This window comes from Sus scrofa, chromosome 14 (genome assembly GCF_054392235.1).
Source record: "Sus scrofa isolate SSC_HxYL_T2T_F1_AM1 chromosome 14, Sscrofa_HxYL_maternal_Yorkshire_Landrace_v2.0, whole genome shotgun sequence".
Classification (NCBI taxonomy): domain Eukaryota; kingdom Metazoa; phylum Chordata; class Mammalia; order Artiodactyla; family Suidae; genus Sus; species Sus scrofa.
The window spans coordinates 83,537,336-83,556,259 of NC_139396.1; the positions used below are offsets into that span (position 1 = coordinate 83,537,336).

Here is an 18,924-nt window from a genome sequence, read left to right on the forward strand (position 1 = left end):
TGTCCCCACCTGCCTTATGCGTCCACCTGCACGGTCAGCCAGGCTGAAACCTGGAGCACTTGGGCTCTTCTCTGTCCTGGGGAGACTCAGGGGCTCAGTAGCTGCTGGTTGGGTGGGCGTCTGGGCTGCGCAGAGGGCGCCACAGACCCCGTGCAGCCACTCAAGTGTCCTCTTGCTCCTCACAGGTGGTCCTTTGGGGTCCTGCTGTGGGAGATTGTGACCCTGGGGGGCAACCCCTACCCTGGCATTCCTCCAGAGCGGCTCTTCAACCTTCTGAAGACAGGCTACAGGATGGAGAGGCCAGACAACTGCAGCGAGGAGATGTGAGCAGACTTTGCTCTGGCCCAGCCTCCCCCAGACACACACACACTGGAGGGAAGGGAACCCAACACATCCCTTCCTGCTCCTGGGCAGCCCTGGGGGGCAGCCCAGGGAGAGCTGGGTGGCGGGTAGTGATGGGCATAGGGTGATAGAGAAGAGGTCAGAGAACTACCTTGGGCCTCAGGGCAGGTGCTGGGGACCATCCCTCCCCTGGGGGCCGGGCAGGCCTCCTGGAGGGACTTACTAGGATGAGGAGGAGCTGGGGTCTAGGGAGAGGTGGTGGAAGGATGAGAGGGTGCTTCAGACTGAGAGAGCTGCTTGAGCCCAAGGCCAGAGACCTGTCCCAAGATGTTTGGGGAGGGGCAGGTGATTCAGAGTAGTTCTGGGAACATGAAGGGGAGTGCCCACGTGGAAGGACAAAGCCAGGCAAGGAGCAGACAGGCAGATCCCGGATTTTAGCCTGAGAGTACTGGAATCTTCTCATCTGCTGGTGGTTCCATCAGATGATTCTCAGAGGACAGGTTGAGAACGCATGAGAAGGGGTCAGCCATGGGCAGAGACGCACTGGTCCAGTCAGTCCACAAAGTCTGTTGTGCGTCTGGCCTGGGGCTAGACGGGGGAGTGCAAAGTTGAGTAGGTGCCACCTGCCTGGTGGCCTGGGCTGTCAGGCAGCCACCCAGCGCACACCCTAGAAGACCTGTAGCTGTGCCAGGGCCTCAGGGGAGGGAGGAAGGGGCAGGACAGGGGTAGGATCGGCAGGTGTTTGTATTCATACCCCAGCTCATCATAAGAGTATTAAGGGTTGGCACTTCTGCCTCAGCCACCACAGCAGGCACAGCTGGCCCACAGCACCAGACACTTGTGAACCCCTGCTGACCCCTCAAACCCTGGCCCGGCCCAGAGAAGGATGTCAGTGACACAGAAGCAGCTTTGGGGTTTGGAAACAGGGGCCCAGGGCACCATACTGGATGTGTTGGTATGGCTGGATGGTCCTTGCTGGATTGTAACCACCCACCTCTGCATCCCACCAGGTACAGTCTGATGCTACAGTGCTGGAAGCAGGAACCGGACAAGAGGCCAGTGTTTGCTGACATCAGCAAAGACCTGGATAAGATGATGGTTAAGAGCAGAGTGAGTACCTGGAGCTCATTCCTGTGGCAGCTGCTCGAATGCTGAACGTTGCAGTGGGGGACTCCAGTCTCGCCCCCGGCTGTGGAGTTCTCAGTGCCGAGGCATCGTGAGGCTGTGTAGGAGATGGTCATGCGGGAGATGGTCATGCTGTCCCCTGGAGGCAGCTGGTGACTGAATCCTTGTCTTTAAGCCAGGCCCCTTGGCCGTCTTTTTTTTTTTTTTTTTTTTTTTTTAATTTAATGGTCGCATGCACAGCATATCAAAGTTCCCATTTCAGGTATTGAATATGAGCTGCAGCTGTGACAATGCCAGATCCTTCAACCTATTGCACTGGGCCGGGGATCTAACCTGCACCTCTGCAGATTCTTAACCCACTGCGGGAACTCTCTTGGCCTTCTTTTAAGTCATGAAGAAATAGAGATTTTTTTTACATTGACACTTAGAAAGAACTCTCCACAGACAGGGGCAGGAGGTAAATATTCCAAAGCCAAACAAAATTGTTTTTCAATAACAGCACATGAGAAAGTAGAGTTGAAGTGAATGTGAATTCAGATGCTCTGAGGGGCAGCTGGGGTTGAGAAGTGGAGAACAGTGGAGACTGTGACAAACAGGAGCCCACCAGCTGCTTCTAAAGGACTCTCACTGTAGACACATGTCACCTAGAGAAATGAGTGCTAGCAGGTCAGGTCCTCTGAATTATAAGGGTTATTTTAAGTTTCTCAGGTTTTTTGGGTTTTTGTTTTTGTTTTTTTTGTTGTTTTGTTTTTGGTTTGGTTTTTTTTTTTTTTGCTTTTTAGGGCTGCACCCATAGCACATGGAAGTTCCTAGGCTATGGGCTGAATCAAAGCTACAGCTGCAGGCTTACGCCACAGCCACAGCCACGCCAGATCTGAGCCTCATCTGTAACCTACACCACAGCTCACAGCAATGCTGGATCCTTAGCCCATTGAGCGAGGCCAGAGATTGAACTCGCATCCTCATGAATCCTAGTCGGGATTGTTAACTGTTGAACCACAAAGGGAACTCCCAGTTTCCCGGTTTTTAACATTAACAACTCCTTTACATTTCCCAAAGCTCAGATAGAATGTATCTGTGCACCTCCAGTTTACAACTGCAGGTTGTTGAGGAGGTCAACCAAGTTTCAACTGAGATTAATTGAGCAATTGCTGCCTCTCATACTCTGTCTTAGATGCTGAGGATACAAGTAAACAAAATAGGCACAGACCTTGCCCTCGTGGTTTCATCCTTACATTAACACATTTACTAGAAGTGGTCATCTCTTCAGACACAAAAAGCAAGATGCGTGCCTGCTTGTAATAACACCTAACGTCAGTGTATCATTCAGGGAAGCCCCTGAATCCCATGAGTGCAGGGTTGTCCTAAACAAAAGTCATAGCTGATGCCAAGAGATAGCCTTCCTAGAACAGTGTGGAGAACCAGCCAGAGAAATACTGGATCCATTCTTTGCACATGTAACCAGCACAGTGGAAATAGCAAGTACTCTCGAATCATCATGCTGGGGAGCTAAAGCCTATGACAGCATGTAAATCCCAATCAGTGACTTGAGATTTCTGAGTCCTGATGTGATATTCTAGATGGCAGGCGTGCTTGGAGGAAAGCTGCAAAGTGTTCTGCAGATGGGGGATGCTCCTTGGTGTTCCCGCATGCGTCATGGGGCTGCAGTGAGCGCGCTCCTAGACCGGTTCTCCAGTGCTGGGCCTGAGGCCCCCAGTGCTGCAGAGAGAGGACTAGAATGACGAGGGGGGCACATTTCTGCCCCCAAGGAGCTGACTTTTTAGTGGCGGGGGGGGGGGCTTGTGGCAGTGGGGACCATGGAGTAGCGGCTGGAGAGGCTCAGTGCTGGCAACCCAGCCAGGGGCTTGGTCTTGGAGCGAGGCCAGTAGGTGCGGGATGGAACTTGGGCTGGGGCTTCTGCTCTGCCTCAGGGAGGGGTGGGGCATGCCTAGTAGTAGCCGCACCAGGGGTGACCAGCCATCTCTCCCCTCCAGGACTACTTGGACCTGGCTGCGTCCACCCCATCTGACTCCCTGCTATATGACGACGGCCTCTCGGAGGAGGAGACGCCCCTGGTGGACTGTAATAATGCTCCCCTCCCTCGAACCCTTCCCTCCACGTGGATTGAAAACAAACTCTATGGTAGAATTTCACATGCATTTACTAGATTTTAGCCACGTTGTTCCTCTCTGCACTGTCCTTTACTCTCTGTAACGCTTTTTAGGAGTGTTTCTGGTCTGAATGAAACCAAGATCTGCTCAGAACCTTTTTGTTTGTAAATGTCTGAGTTTGCATCCGTTGACATTCAGGCATTTTGACCACTGTTGTTTTCTTTAAAAAGGATGTGAAAATATGTATAATTACCATGCTGCCCAGCCATTTAAGATGATAGAGAAAGAAGAAAGCAGGGCAGAACTCTCAGGGGATATGGAGAAAATGATAAATAAGTCATTTGTCGGGTGGGTATCAAGGCATAGTCCTTCTTGTATAACTACTGGGATAAATTTACCTGATCTGGGGGGCATTTAAATTAGAAAGGAGGAGCCAGCACCTGTCGGCTGGCACCATGCGTGCAGCCAGTGGTTCCCCCAGGCCCTTTCTGAGTGGCAGTGGCTCTTGGAGGCCACCTGGTGCCGGGGACCACCATCGGGGAGGACACAGGCAGACTGCTTGTTTTCACATCCTTTGCATTACACCCTGTCGTGACAGTTGTCACTTATGAAGTCAGTGCTAAAAGCTGGAGCAAAATGCTTTTTGAAAGAACGTAGTCTGTGGTGCTGTGGTCTTGCAATGGACAGTAAATATGGTTCTTGCCAAAACTCCTTCTTTTGTCTTCGATTCAATACTTGAAATTTTTTTTTTTTTATTCTGTTTCCTAACTTCACCATGGATTGTTTTGAAATCTTGGAGTTTCAAGCATTTTTCAGCTGAGATTGTTCCTTTTGCATGCCTCCTGAGTCAGTGATTCCTTGCTGGCTAGTGCTACTTGCCATTTGTCCCGTCGCCGCTGTGGGGCTCACCTGTGTGCGCCCTCGATTCAGAAGATGCTCTCCTCCGTGGTAGGCTTGGATGGAAGACAAGTAGGCTCCCTTTCGTTAGAGAACTTTTTATAGCGACTTCCTGCTGCAGTGAGCCATTCAGTAAGGCAAGGTGCTGATGCTCTAAGCTGCCTCAGAGAAAAAGTTAAACAGGTTCAACAAATATATATATTGGATTTGAGAGTTTGAAGCTAATGCAAGTCCAATTGGTAGTTTCTTTTAAGCTGCAGTGACCAAGCAAGGCCGTGCTATTTATCACCCCCCGCCCCCCCACCGCCTAGTGTCCCCGTGTTTTGGAAACCTGGAGCACAAAACCCTTCAGGCAATTGGCCCAGAAAGCCAGAAGTTTGCTTTGAACCTCAAAGGGAGTTTTGCCAAGGCCTTACTGTCTGCACATGAAGTTTGGGTTCTTCAGTGCAGAACAAATGATCTGTTTTCATTTTTAGGCATGTCAGACCCGAACTGGCCTGAAGAGAGTCCTGTACCACTCACGAGAGCCGATGGCACTAACACTGGTTGCCCGAGATATGCAAATGATAGTGTATATGCTAACTGGATGGTTTCACCCTCAGCGGCACAATTAATGGACGCATTTGATAGTTAACATTTCTTTGTGAAAGGTAATGGACTCACAAGGGGAAGATGCCGAGAACAGAAAGTCTGCCGGCCCCATCTCGCGCACTTGACACGGGCTGGTGACTTTCCCTCCCGGCAGACGTGGCGCACTGGACCAGCGTCCCGAGGCCAGTGTTTAGGGGTTCCTTCCTCTCCAGCCCCTCGGCAGTACCCCAGGTTGGTCTTGGGTCATCACCGAGCAACTCACCCTCCGTGCTCACGTGTGTGGGCCCCTCACTATCTGAACTGTTGGATTTTTCTGGCTGCCACCAAACAAGGCCATACCATTTAAACATGAAGCACACACACACACACAAGGCAGCAAGAAAAAACAATAATAAAAAAAAAAAACAACTAGCCCAGACAACCTGTCCTTGCTCCGAACGAAACCCCAGCAGGCCTCGTGGTGATGTCAAAGCCCACCAGGAGGGAAGAGGGGACCTCGGGACAGCCCTCAGCTTGGCCTTGGAGATCCCGAGAATGGTTTTATTTTTTAAATCATGTAACCTTTTCATAGGAAGACATTTGATTTTTATCATGATTAAAATGATTCTTAGATTTAGCACAATGGATAGGTGTAATGCCATGTTTGCTAGGTAGACAGGCGGCGGGAGGGGAGAGGGCCCCAAGACATGTTTGTCACCATCGCTGAGTGACCGATACCCTCTGGTGAGAACTGTGTGGAGGAGTGGGCCTTGGAGTGGAGTGGCCTCCTGTCCAAGGATTGCTGATGGCAGAGACCTGGCCGCTGTGAATCCCACCTACCCCACCCCCCACCCTCCTGCCTTCGGTGCAGCATCCGTTCAAGCGCCAAAAAGCTGTGGAGCTGTGGTGGCTCATCTCACATGTTGGTGGGTGGGGCTTGTGCTCAGTTTCAAAGGGACAGTTCAGCGAGAAGTAGCATTGCCAATGACCAAGGACTGCTCACTTCTGATTACAGTTCTGATGTGGAAAACACAGCATTTTGGCTCTTATAGAGCCTGTGTGAAAAGGTATGCCTATCCATCCTTTCTGAGTTTGTAACTTCATGCTGCTAGGGCAAGATGTTTTTTGTTTCTTCGGTTCTGACCATGACTCATAAGCTGCTTGTCATTCTTCACTGCTTGTTTGTGGTCACAGACACTCAGCACTCCTCCCATCCTGCGGGGGTGGCTTTCAGGAAGTCCCAGCGGCTCTTTCTGTCTCAGCGTTGTTACGTTGCACGAGAGGGTCGATCACCAAAACACTGCCTGGTCTTCAGACTTAAAAAGCACTGTGAAAGATCCTAGAGTCATGAAAATACTGGATTTTATAGGCATGGCACAAAAGCAGTCAACTTACAGCATTTTTGTGGCCAAGAAGGCTTGGATGAGTATGTGAAGGAGACTTGTGGTGGGTAGGTGAGTGTGTTTCTGTGCACACACCCCCAGGGAGAGCGCTGGAAAAACACTGCAGATGCACTATGGCTTTAATATAAGCCATCGTTCAGATACACTGTGATAGGTTCTTTTACAAGTACCTAGTTGTGGTAAACTTTGGGGTTTCAGATGCGTTTAATGATAGTCTTGTTAAATGCAGAAGTAGGGGTAAATGCAAGTTCTTAAAAATGCCTACTCAGTAAGTACAAGTGGCTGCAGGGTGAGAATGCCAAGTCTAACTGGCTGACCCAGTGATGGGGAATTGCCCCTTGCCTTGTAATCTAATTGCCTATTCCTAAGTTATAAAGTACTCGTACTGATTAGTCCTATCAGACAGAATTTTCATAGGCATAGTCACAGAAGTTACTAAGCATTAAGTATTACTGAGTATTAAGTAGCAATCTGTCCATTACTAAAATTTGTTAAATCTATTTACGAAAGATTATTAAACGGTACCATGTTAATTTGCTTTTGTAATCAAGGTGACCAAGAAAATAATTTCCGTTCTGTAAATAAAATCATGTATCATAACATGTGTAAACTTCTTTTCTCTTTTTAACATTCTGGTTGGAAACATCAGGTTTCTGATGTTGAAGCTTAAATGTAAGGAATAAGATGTCACAGAGGATCTATTGTAGTGACAGCCGGCGAAGTAATAGTGATCAAAGGCTCCTGGTGATATTAATGACTCGTCACGAACAATGTGTACATGAACAGCCAACATTTATAGTAACTGTTAAAACTCAGCTAACTCTGCCCGTCAAGGAATTCCTTCCCTAAAATAGGGCAGCAGCCCAAGGTCGAGTTCAGGTAGTTGCTCTTCTCTGGCAATTAGCTTGCTGCCTACTTCATGAAGCTGCAGTTGAACAGTTGTGAGAGTATGTACAATGCATAGTCATTGAAGGGCCACAGCTGTTGGAGGAAAAACTGCCCTGAGCCGCAGTGAAGCTTGGAAGACTAAATGCTTCTGCGTACATCTTGCTGTTGTGTAGAAATTGTATGAGCTCGTCCTTAAAAGCCTGGCAAGGAGCAGGTAGGTCAGTAGGCAAACTCAAGTTGTTACCAACACAAATCTGCTTTATGGTTACATTGTGCATTGGCCGCTCAGGGCCTCTGTCATGTGTACACAGAGGTAGGTACACACCTGCACACACAGGCATGGGGCCACATCACCCAGGGGCTGCCCCCAGGCCCAAGGTGCTGCAGCTCCTGGCCTTCAGCTCCTGTGTCTGTTCTCAGCTTCCTCCTTCAATCTGTACCACAGGGACTAAAAACTAGCATAATTTCTAGGGTCGGTTATTTGCTAACACCCTTTACCTCTGAACATTAAGAAACCCATGCTGAGAAAAGCTGATGCCAGAACTAAAAACTCCCTTTTCAAGAGCAGAGAATTTCCACTGGGTGGGTGGGTGGGTGCGTGCGTGCGTGCGTGTGCGTGTGCGTGTGTGTGTGTTTGGTTTACATTTCTGAAAAAGTACATTCTCCACTAGCCTCCACAAAGGATTCCTTAGCCACCAGGCCAGCTTCTTTGGGTGGAAATGTAGTTGAATATGATGTCTGAGGTCTTAGACAAATATTTAATGTATAAAAGACAATTTAAAGAAGCATAAATAGAGCATTTTCCCAGGCGGAGCAGGGAATGGTTTCCTCTCTCCTTCAAGCTTATTCACACGTGGGCTATTTGGCTGGTGGTATTTAGGGTGGTTCTAGAAAGTGCCTAAGACTTCCTTACTTCTGTGACCCTGTGAAAGATGCAGTAAAAATGGGCCCCTAGTGAAAATGGGCAATGGGGGTGGGGGTGCACCCCTCTCTTCAGTGTGAGCTTTTGTGCTGTGCTGTCCACTGGGTGGGCCTGTACCTGCAGAAAACACCTCCCACTGAGGCTGCCCACCCCCACTTCCACCTGCTTCTCTTCTCCACAGTGGCAACCTTGACAGCCTTGTTAGAGCTTTAGGGAGCTGGGATTCATGTGAAGGATTCTTGGCTGAGAATCATAAGAAACCAGAACCTGGATATAGAGAATTTTTCAATTTGAATGTATTGCCGGGCCTTTAGCAGAGGCTGGATGGGAGACAATGGAACAGCTGGGAGAGTAAGCCTCACTCCCAGAGGTAAATATGCATATGTGAACATGTGAGAGAAATCCCAGTTAATCTGTGCAACTCGGGTGCTGGTTGCTGTGTCCAGTGACAAGATATTTTTGCAGATATTTCTGGGATGTGCTGAATCACAGGACTTGGTCAGTGAAGATATCTCAGCAGGAGCCCTTCCAGGGAAACCATGACAGGGAGGCCATCTCCTTGTGGCAGCTTCAGGAACATCAGTGTCATAGGTACTGGACCAGGCAGCGTGGAGGGAGCCGCAACCAGAGACCACACCAGTTGCTGTGACTTCAGGCCTTCTGTACCAAACCAGGAGAGACTTTTCAGATCCTTCATCCTTTCAGATGACATTGAGCAATTCAAGTTCAAAATTATCGTGGGCGGACAAGGTAAGGAAATTGCATTCTAAAACAAAGGGGAAAAGATTGTTTTTCAAGAAGGAAACTATTTTGATATTTTATACATGCAGTATTTCTCATGCAAGCTGTCACTTGAATAAAAATGGAAAGTTCGTTTTTCGTGTCCATGTTTTTATTTATCAATGTTGGGTTTTTTTGGTTTTTGTTTTTTGGGGTTTTGTTTTTGTTTTTGTTTTTGTCTTTTTAGGGCCACACCCATGGCATCTGGAAGTTCCCAGGCTGGGGATCGAAACAGAGCTGCAGCTGCCAGCCTACACCAAAGCCATAGCAACATGGGATCCGAGTCACGTCTGTGACTTACACCACAGCTCACAGCAATGCCAGATCCTTAACCCACTGATTGAGGCCAGGGATCGAACCCAAATCCTCATAGATACTAGTCAGGTTTGTTACTGCTGAGCCACAATGGGAACTCCCAGAAGTTTTTAGTTGTTGTTGTTGTTGTTTTGTGGGTTTTTTGTTTGTTTGTTTTTGGCCTCGCCTATGGCATGTGGAAATTCCTGGGCCAGCGACTGAACCTGCACCATGACAGCAGCCCAATCTGTTGCAGTGACAACACTGGATATTTAACCCACTGTGCTACAAGGGAACTCCAAGAAGTGATTTTTTAAGGGCAGGAATGACGGAGACAAGGGAAGGATTCTGATTTCTCACAAGATAGTCATTGAAAGAAGTTAAAAGCTGCGTTGTGGCAGAAAATGATATTTTTAAAATTAGGTCAAATTATCTATAATCTTTAGTTTTGTAGAAATAAATGAAAACCACCCAAATGAGGATGAGCAGGGGTTTTTTATTCTGAACTTGCTGTAACAAAGGAAGAGGCCACCATCACTTGCTTTTGGCAGAGACTCAAAGTTAGGTAAAGTGGTGGGAAAGCTTACAGGAAAAAAAAAAAGAGGGAGGTTTTAGGTATGCTGTGATTGGAAGCTATTGGCATGAGGAGGCTGGAGGCAGGCAAACTAGAATCAGGGCATCTTAAGAGATGGAAATTGGGGCTGAAAAAGTAGGGAATCTAGCAGTCTTTGACCAAATCCTGACCATTCTGGGCTGTGACTGCAGAGGTTGCAGGTCAGAGTTCTTTGGTTATATGTGGTCTGGCTGTTGTCTGTTTGCATATGTGGGTCTCAGTCCCCCCTTTTGGTCATTTTCTTGGTTGAAGATTGATGAATTCAGGGAAATTTAGAAATCCAGATCTTCACAGCTTAGAGGTTGATTGTTCAGTCGTCTCCATGATTAACTGTATTGTGAGGTGTTCTTGACCTTTCTGTTGTTGTGTCATCATGGTGATCCTCTTATGAAAAAGTAGCTGTGAAGAAGCATCTGAGACAGAATGCAGTGGACCAGCATCATGAATACTATGACAAAAATAACAGTTGTAATCCCTGCAAGATGTTTTGAACCAAGAACCCCTGCCCAAGCCAAGAACAAATCCCATATAAGCCATGAGGATCAAATATAGAAAAGCAGCTTTGCCTTAAGGCATTTTATAGTCTGTCCCAGCTTCCCTGTTTCAGTGATCCAAGGATGGTATTAGGAATGGCACAGGTCATGCCTCACCAACAAGAAATCTAGAGCAATGCACATGTCCATCACTCCTTGTGCCAACCAGATGGGACTGACGTGTGTGTGTTCCATCTTGGGAACAGGTGATATTCCTGAGGAAATTGGCCAGAGTTGGTGATAAGTTTCTTACAGTCCTATAGGCAAGTTTCCTACCAATAGGAACACTGCTGCAATTGTTCACGAGAACGGTGAGTCAGTAATTCCCCCAGGTGGAGTGCTAAATAATCAAGGGTGGCTTTGTTTTGAAACTCGGCATTTTCAGCCTTGGTAATTTATATATTTAGGTTCTCTATGTCCAGACAAGTCTTGGAACATTAATCCTTATGTGCATTAGATATTGGTCGGAAGCAAACAGCGCCAGGCATCCTGACCACAGAAGATGGAATAGCTGGTAGGGACATGTGGCGATCTAGGAAAGAAGTTGTTCATGCCCGAAGGCGGGAACTAGGGTCTGTGTCAGCTGCATTACATATTTAGGGCTCTGTTGGTCTCCTGCAGGTGGTAAATATTTGACTTATCATCCAATGAAAGTTACCGAATTCAAATTTTAGAATTACCTAGCGTCTGTTCAGTAGATTTGGATGGATTGTAGATTCAGCAGTCAGCTTAAGATCTAAAGCATTGGGGTTCCTATTGTGGCTCGGGGGGCTTAAGAACCCAACTAGAATCTGTGAGGATATCAGTTCAATCCCTGGCCTCGCTTAGTGGTTAAGGATCTGGTGTTGCCTCAAGCTTCAGCGTAGTTCACAGATGCGACGTGGCTCTGTCGTTACTGTGGCCGTGGCGTAAGAGGCACAATGGGCATTCCCCCTTTCTCTGCTTCTGACTTCAAGGGATATTGGGGAGGTTTAGGTAGTGGCTTGGTAGGATCTATATGAGCTTTAACAGGTTCTGTTCTGGAGTTCCTACTGTGGTTCAGTGGGTTAAGTAACCAACATTGCCTCTGTGAAGATGCAGGTTTGATCCCTGGCCTCACTCAGAGGGTTAAGGATCCAAGGTTGCTACAAGCTGTGGCCTAGGTTGCAGATTCAGCTTGGATCTGGCATTGCTGTAGCTGAGGTGTAGGCCTGCAGCTGCAGCTCTGATTTGACCCCTAGCCGGGGAACTTCCATATGCTATAGGTGCGGCCATAAAAAGAAAAAAAAAAAAAAGGTTCTGCTCCAATTATTTTTCCCATATCAGTGGAAATTTTAGCCCATGGAGTGTCAAGTTCAGTGTCAAATACTTATTTGGATTATGTATCAAATATAATGGAGAAGGAAAAGGTATAACCAGGACAGAATCAACTTGTTTATGAATAGATGAGTCCTCTGGAATTTCACAAATAGTCCCAAATACCCTGGTGTATATTTAATATTGCAAAGTCTCTATTAAATTTGTACAGAACAGGAAGGAATGTTTGCAATCAAGGGCTCAAGGCTTGGAATTAAGAGCTAGGATATAGAGGAAGTCTGTGGATATTTTCAGATGCTTCCCATCCCATGTCATATGTTTGTTTACCCCTGGGTAAAGTTGGAGCAAAGATGGCAAGGTTTAGTATAGAAAAAGCAGCACCTGTAGCTACCTAAAATGGATGAGGTTGCCATGAGGATGAGGAAGTCCCTCACAAAATATGCCATGACCTTCAGAACTTCTAAATTTGATCTTATTTGAAAGCAGGGTCTTTGTAGATGCAATCAAATTAAGATGAGGTATTCCTGGGTTAGAGGAAGCCCTAACTCAGTGACTGGAGGGTGATTTGGAAATAAAGAAGACACAGGAAGAGGAACACGTGAGGATGAAGGCCGAGGCCACAGTGATGCATCCACAAGCAAAGGATTGCTGGCAACTACAAGAAGCTAGAAGAGGCAAGGAAGGAGCTTCCCCTAGAACCATAGGTGGGAGCATGTCCCTGCTGGCACCTTGATTTGGGACTTCCAGCTTCCAGAACTGGGAGAGAGTAAATTTCTGTAGTTGTATGCCACCTGGTTTGTGGTAATTTGTGACAGCAGCCCTGGCAAACTAACACATCATCTGTATTTGTACTGGGTGCATTTCATTTCCTTTCTCAGAGCACCCTCCTTAATCTGAATTGAGGGATTTTTTTTCTGTCTTGATTTTTCTCTCATAAGATGGGGCAGTCTTTTTTCGGTGTCTTTTCTGTCTCCGATAGCTGCAAGCGTCCTTGTCAGTAGGGGGTTGATTGGGAAATTAGCCACCGAATCATTTTGGTCTGCAGGGCCACAAGTTTATTTGGGGCCCTGTTTTGTCTTTGTTCTAAAATCCTTTCAAAAATATCTGCTAGGGATTGTTGTTCGGGTCAAGAGCTATTTCTCATCTTAATTTCTGGTTTTGAGATGGCTCCAATTTCAGGTGTAACCACATTAACGAAATGAATGGTGATAGGGCAATTTTAAAATTCCCAAATGTTGTTACAATGTATTTTCTTTCCTCTCCCAAAGATTTTCTGTAGATGCATCTTTTCTCTGTTTGCATGATTGAATTGTGGTTCAATTTGTTTTCCTTGGAGTTGTTTTAGGTATGGCTTTTAGGAGACTTCACTACATTTTGAGCTGTTTTGTGGACTCTCAGGTTTATTGTGGAAAGACGAATCCGATAAGCTCCTTTTCCAGGTGAATCCAGTCAGAATTTAGCACATAAGGTGCTGCGCAACATGTGTACGAGTTGATAGAGGTCAAGTCAACTTGGGTCACCTGCACCCCGAAGTATTCTAAATTATGCTATGAATAGTTGCTGATCTTGTCTGGGTTTGAGAAAATATTTAATTATAGCTTTTAATTCAGCATGGATCCAAAGTTTAGATTCTTCAGTTGCCTACATGCCTGATGCATGAGAGGAATGGATCTTCAGAGACAAGTAGAATTTGAGAGCCTTAGAAGTGTTGTTAGGGAGTGGTAAGTGGTCTGGACAAGGGCAAGAAGGAGGAGTGGACGGAGCTGTGGTAGAGAGATCAGAAGGATGGGGAAGGGAGTTCCTGTTGTGGCTCAGCAGGTTAAGAACCTAATATCCATGAGGATGCAGGTTCGATCCCTGACCTCGCTCAGTAAGTTAAGGATCAGGTGTTCTTGCAATTCAGTGTAGGTGACAGATGCCCTTGGGTTCTGGTGTTGCGGTGGCTGTGGCATCGGCCGGCAGCTGTGGCACCAATTGGGCCCTAGCCTGGGAACTTCCATGTGCCACAGGCATGGCCTTAAAAACAAAACTAAAAAGCAACCAAAAAACGATGCGGGGAGAAGGGAGAGCGCCACATAGGATGGCAGGAGGAAAAGCTGTTTCTAGAAAAATGAGTCTAGTTTGTTGTTGCTTAAGTCTGTCAAATTTCTTGTTAGGATGTTTTCTGCTGTGGCACAGTGGGTTAAGAATCTGACTGCAGCAGCTCAGGTGGAGGAGGAGGTATGGGTTTGATCCCCAGCCCAGTGCATTGGGTTAAAGGATCCGCCTTTGTCACAGCTGTGGCTGGGATTCAGTCCCTGGCCCGGGAACTTCCATATGCTGCAGGAGTGACCCTAAAAAGCAAAAAAGAAAAAAAATTTTTCTCATCAGCTTTGGGCAAAGAATCTTTCAGGGAGACAGTTTTGGACTCAGAATTCTGTTTGGTGACTTCTGAATATGATTCAAATCATGCCATTAGACCTGAGAAAGCTTATTCTCTTTCTTTTCTAAGGCATCTCTTAAATGAACAAACTTGTCCAAAGTGACTGTTCCTCAGAGTGGCCACTGAACACCCAAACCATCCTCAATGAAGTTATGCCATTTGGAGAGACAGACCCAAAATTGAGATTGCAGGAGTTCCCTGGTGGCCTAGTGGTTAAGAATCTGGCACTGTCACTGCTGTGGTTTGGGTCACTGCTGTGGCGTGGGTTTGAGCCCAGGAACTTCATGCTGCTAGTGTGGCCAAAAAATGAAATAAATTGGGATTGCAATTGCAAAAAGAGCACATATAAGAAGCAGGGGTTTTCCTGCAGGAGACAATTTAGACCTAGGCAACACCATGTGAGCTGACAGCAGTGGGTGGAATGTAATGCTTGTGCATTCCATGTCTCTCAGGACATAAAATCAAGATGGGAGAACCCCATCCAGTTTCATTAGCAACTGCAATAAATTCTGTCCTAGTTATTGCCTGTCTGGTAAGAACCCCACTCACAGGTTAGTGAGGCTGGCTTGAACAGCACCGTTCTAGGACCTATGACAGTATTCTATGCTCTGACTCTCCTGATGACAAACAGCATTTTTAGACAGCACAACTCAAAACAGTAACACCAAAGACAGTGAAAATGATACAAAAGAGTGAACTGATTCTATCAAAGATGCCCAGAAAATGGGAATCAATGACAAAACCTGAGTACCAAACTGAGATAAAAAGCCAAGGAATTCAACGCAAAGAGAGCAGAGGTTAGGACCCATTGCCAACTTCTCACATCCTTGGGGACTGGATAAATCAAGAACTGCAAGGCACAAGGAGGGCTCTGTGGGTACCACACCTGATGCAGCCTGCATGCAGTCTGAGACAACAAGCAGACTGTGGTGCAGGCTATATCTTGGTGGGGGCCACCAGGAAAACTGCAAACAAATGAAGATTGCTCAAATGAAACAGGCAAAGGCTATTTATTCAGCGTGTGATAGCTACGGAGTCAGACCCATCACTTGCTTTTGGCAGAGACTCAAAGGAAGGCTAGGGGAATGGGAAAGCTTTATAGTTAAAAAAAAAGTCTCAGATTAGAGATTGGTGGGAAATTTTAGTGTTTTTTTTGAAATACATTTTTCTGATATTAATCACACCACAGTAGTACTTTAGTGTTTTTCCCAAGGGAACTACTTATTTTATAAGCCCTGGTACATCACCCTTTATCTGCCATTGAATTTAAATTATGCATTATCTTATCTCCAAATTCAAATTACATACATTTAGCATTTGGTTTGGCAGTTAAGATAATAATACACTTACAATTTAAATCCATTGATGGCAGAACCTCAGTTATTTTAAAAACAATTCTAATGGAGAATTCAAAGAATAGTTTTAAAGACATGACACTAATCCTAACCCTACACTGTGATTTCATGCCAGGTCCTGCCCTAGGAGAGCCTCTCTGAGTTTCCTCTCCCAAGTTTCCATTTTCTCTCTTGTCAGCTGAAGACCATAACCTACTCCATAGGATGTCAGGAGACTTGCACTAGAACTTAACTAGCCAACCAGACCAAAAGCTTAATTATAACAGATGGAAAATGTAATCAGTCATGCCATCTGCTCAAGGAGCCAGTCAAGTGGCAGAGGTTCTGGACGGGGGGAGGGATCACTGCATGTTCTCTTAATTCAATTTGTTTTACTCAACACTTACTATGTGCAAAGTACTGTGAGATGAAAAAGACATGGTCCTTATTTGTAGGAGCTTACAGACCCATGGACTCTACGACTGGTTCATTCTTTACTCGGGCTAGGTTGGGAGGAAGAGGCATTAGAACTACAAATGTTTTCATTTGCTCAGAAATAACTTGAGAGAAAAGTGAGATCTTTAAATTAGGTAGAGACTGGAGATTCAGCAAGACTGGCTTAGAAGTAGTCTGTCCTGTTTTGCAGATAGGTTCATTTGTGCTTCACAAATGTGGAAAACAGACTTGTGGTTGCTAAGGGGAAGTGGGAATGGACTGGGAGTTTCGGGTTAGCAGATGCAGACTATTACATTTAGAATCAATAAGCAATGGGATCCTACTGTATAGCACAGGGAACTATATCCAATCTCTTGGAATAGAACATGATGGGAGATGATATAAGAAAAAGAATATATGTATATGTATGACTAGATCACCCTGCTGTAGAGCAGAAATTGGCACAACATTGTAAATCAACTATACTTCAATTAAAAAAAAACTTTTTCTTTTTTTTTAAGAAGTAGGCTGTCCAGGGAGTTCCCCTTGTGACGCAGCAGAAACGAATCTGACTAGGAACCATGAGGTTGCGGGTTTGATCCCTGACCTTGCTCAGTGGGTTAAGGATCCAGCATTGCCATGAGCTGTGGTGAAGGTCGCAGATGTGGCTCAGATCTGGCATTGCTGTGGCTGTGGCGTAGGCTGGCAGCTACAGCTCTGATTCGACCCCTAGCCTGGGAACTTCCATATGCTGTGGGTACAGCCCTAAAAAGCAAAAACAAACAAACAAACAAACAAAAAACATAGGCTGTCCAGACTTTTCTACCCATGGAATTTCCCACAGGACATATCCAAGGAGAGCATCCGAGTTAAAGACATCTCCAAAATCATCATCCAGTGAAGACAGTGGTGATTAGGAACATATCCCCCTGGAACGTTGCCCCTCCTGCAGGATGTGCCCCCCAGTCGTCCCAGACTTCTACTCTAACTAATGCATTAATAATGGCAACGAGCTCTGACTGCCTGCCACCTGCCAGGTACAGTGCCAAACATTTCAAATACAAAATTTCATTTAATCCTCAGAACAATATTAGGAAGAATAGGCTATTGGTATTGTCCCCATAACACAGCTGTGGAAACCGAGGCTTATAGAGGCTAAGTCCGCATAGCCTGCCAAGGTCACCCATTAAGGAAAGCAGAGCCCAGATGGGAGGCAGAGCTCCTCTTAGCACGGCCATGTCCTACGCAGACATGGGCAGGGGCTGGCGCTGCGGGGTAGCCCCTCACCTACTCAGCTTAGACAGAGTGCCTTGGGGATGTCCCTGAAATAAGCAGCTGAATGGAGGGGATGCCAAGGCGGGCTTTTCTCTTTTCTCGACCCGATAAAGTTGTGCCTTGTGAGACCTTGAAGCCATTTTCCGGTAAGTTTACCTCACCCCCTCCTTTCATATATAAGGAAATTCAGGTCCAAAAAAATGGAGTGACTGGCAGCCCGGGGCTTCCCGGCTTGGGCCTCATGCGCAGCCCAGCATTCCTGAGGATGTTCGGACATCTCTGGAGACCTGTATGTCCTTAGCTCAGTGCTCCCTCGAGCTTCCAGGACAGGGCTCCAGAGCAGGAAAGCGTTGCCATCTTCCGCGGCGTCCCTCCGGCAAAGCTAGCCTTCAGGCCGGGCTGGTACTCCACTCCCTGCAGACACTTGCTCGGGCAAGAGCGGTTTCCTGCCTCCTGCACCCTCCTAGCCGCCACAAATTGTTTTTTGAACTACACGAGCGCGCACGGACACAGACATATTTGTAACATATCGGATTAATCAGTACTGGATGCAGATTAGAGAGCCTTCCTTTCGCCTAGCCCTGGACTCGGGAGGGGGAGTGGGAGGGGCTGGGGGTGGTGTGGGCAGGGCTGTCCGGGCTGGGCGGGCATAGGAGGGGAGGGGCGGGCATCGCCGGGCGGCAGCCTCATTTCCTCACGCGCGCCGGAAGTAGAGGCTGGCGGCGCGGCGGCGCGCCCGAAGGGTGGGCGGTGAGGTGGTGGCGGCTGCAGTGTGCCAGGCGCCGCCTAGGTGTGCCAGCGGCTGGGGAGTTGGCGGCCGGACGGTGGCCGCCGTGTGCTGACGGGTGAACGCGGTGAGTACCTGGCCCTCTTGGCCTCACCCGCCCGCGGCTGTCACGGCTCCGCCGGCCCGTGCAGGCGCTGGGGCCGCGGACTCTGGGTCCCCGTCCCAGTCGGGTCACCTCACGGACGAGCTACCCTGGGGGCCATGTCCCCATGGGGTCGCCTTGCAGACAAGCTCTCCGGAATCTGCTCCGGTGTCAGGAGCAGCGGCGGGTTTTCGGTGCGGTTTGAGTTGTCTCTTAAGAACGGTGCTGCCAGAACACCGTTGGTTTGCGTGTTTTATTTTTACTTTTTTTTTTTTTTTTTTTAACCAACTCAACCACCGTCTCTGCTCCCCTCAGTGGATAAACTTTGTAGTCAGCTGTTACCTCTTTATTGCGTTAGAATAGTCATTTCTGGCGGCAGCCTCTCTATTTCTGCCAGACACTAGGCTCCTTTAAAAGATGCGCCTTTATATAGGAATTAGTTGGGGCCGTGGAGACCACGGGTCGGGAAGCTTCTTGCATTTTCAGACTTCATCTTGAAAATTACACTATTCCTGAGCAGCTTGCTGAGGAATAATCTGTAAACGCAGTAGTGAAGCTTTTGTTTATGATGATGTTATTGGCAGAATGAAAATTTGATTATAAATCTTTAAGTTTTTATCCTTCAGTCTACCCCTTAGGTTTATGTGCGGATGTCTGGACATTTAACTATTGATGAAGGTTCTCAGTAGCTGGGCCTTGATTTTTGGTAGAATTAATGCATTAAAATAGTACTTTGAAGAGTTCCCGATGTAGCTCAGCAGTAACAAACCCGACTAGTATCCAAGAGGACACGAATCCCTGGCCTCGCTCAGTGG

At 47.1% G+C, this 18,924-nt stretch overlaps 2 protein-coding genes across 11 annotated transcripts in view; both read left to right on the plus strand.

Moving 5' to 3' along the window:
* The window catches only part of RET (ret proto-oncogene), a 55,663-nt gene extending 48,615 nt beyond the window's left edge, over window positions 1-7,048 (plus strand). The window contains exons 17-20 of the mRNA XM_021072832.2: window positions 186-323; window positions 1,353-1,452; window positions 3,462-3,609; window positions 4,952-7,048. Coding sequence (XP_020928491.2) covers window positions 186-323; window positions 1,353-1,452; window positions 3,462-3,609; window positions 4,952-5,109 — 544 coding nt within the window. The 3' untranslated portion in view covers window positions 5,110-7,048. The remainder of the gene's footprint in view (window positions 1-185; window positions 324-1,352; window positions 1,453-3,461; window positions 3,610-4,951) is intronic.
* A 10,906-nt stretch (window positions 7,049-17,954) lies between these two features.
* CSGALNACT2 (chondroitin sulfate N-acetylgalactosaminyltransferase 2) overlaps window positions 17,955-18,924 on the plus strand; it is a 43,081-nt gene continuing 42,111 nt past the window's right edge. For all 10 annotated transcript variants that reach the window (XR_014827947.1, XR_014827946.1, XR_014827945.1 and 7 more), the window contains exon 1: window positions 17,955-18,094. The gene's annotated coding sequence lies outside the window, so the exon portion shown is untranslated. The remainder of the gene's footprint in view (window positions 18,095-18,924) is intronic.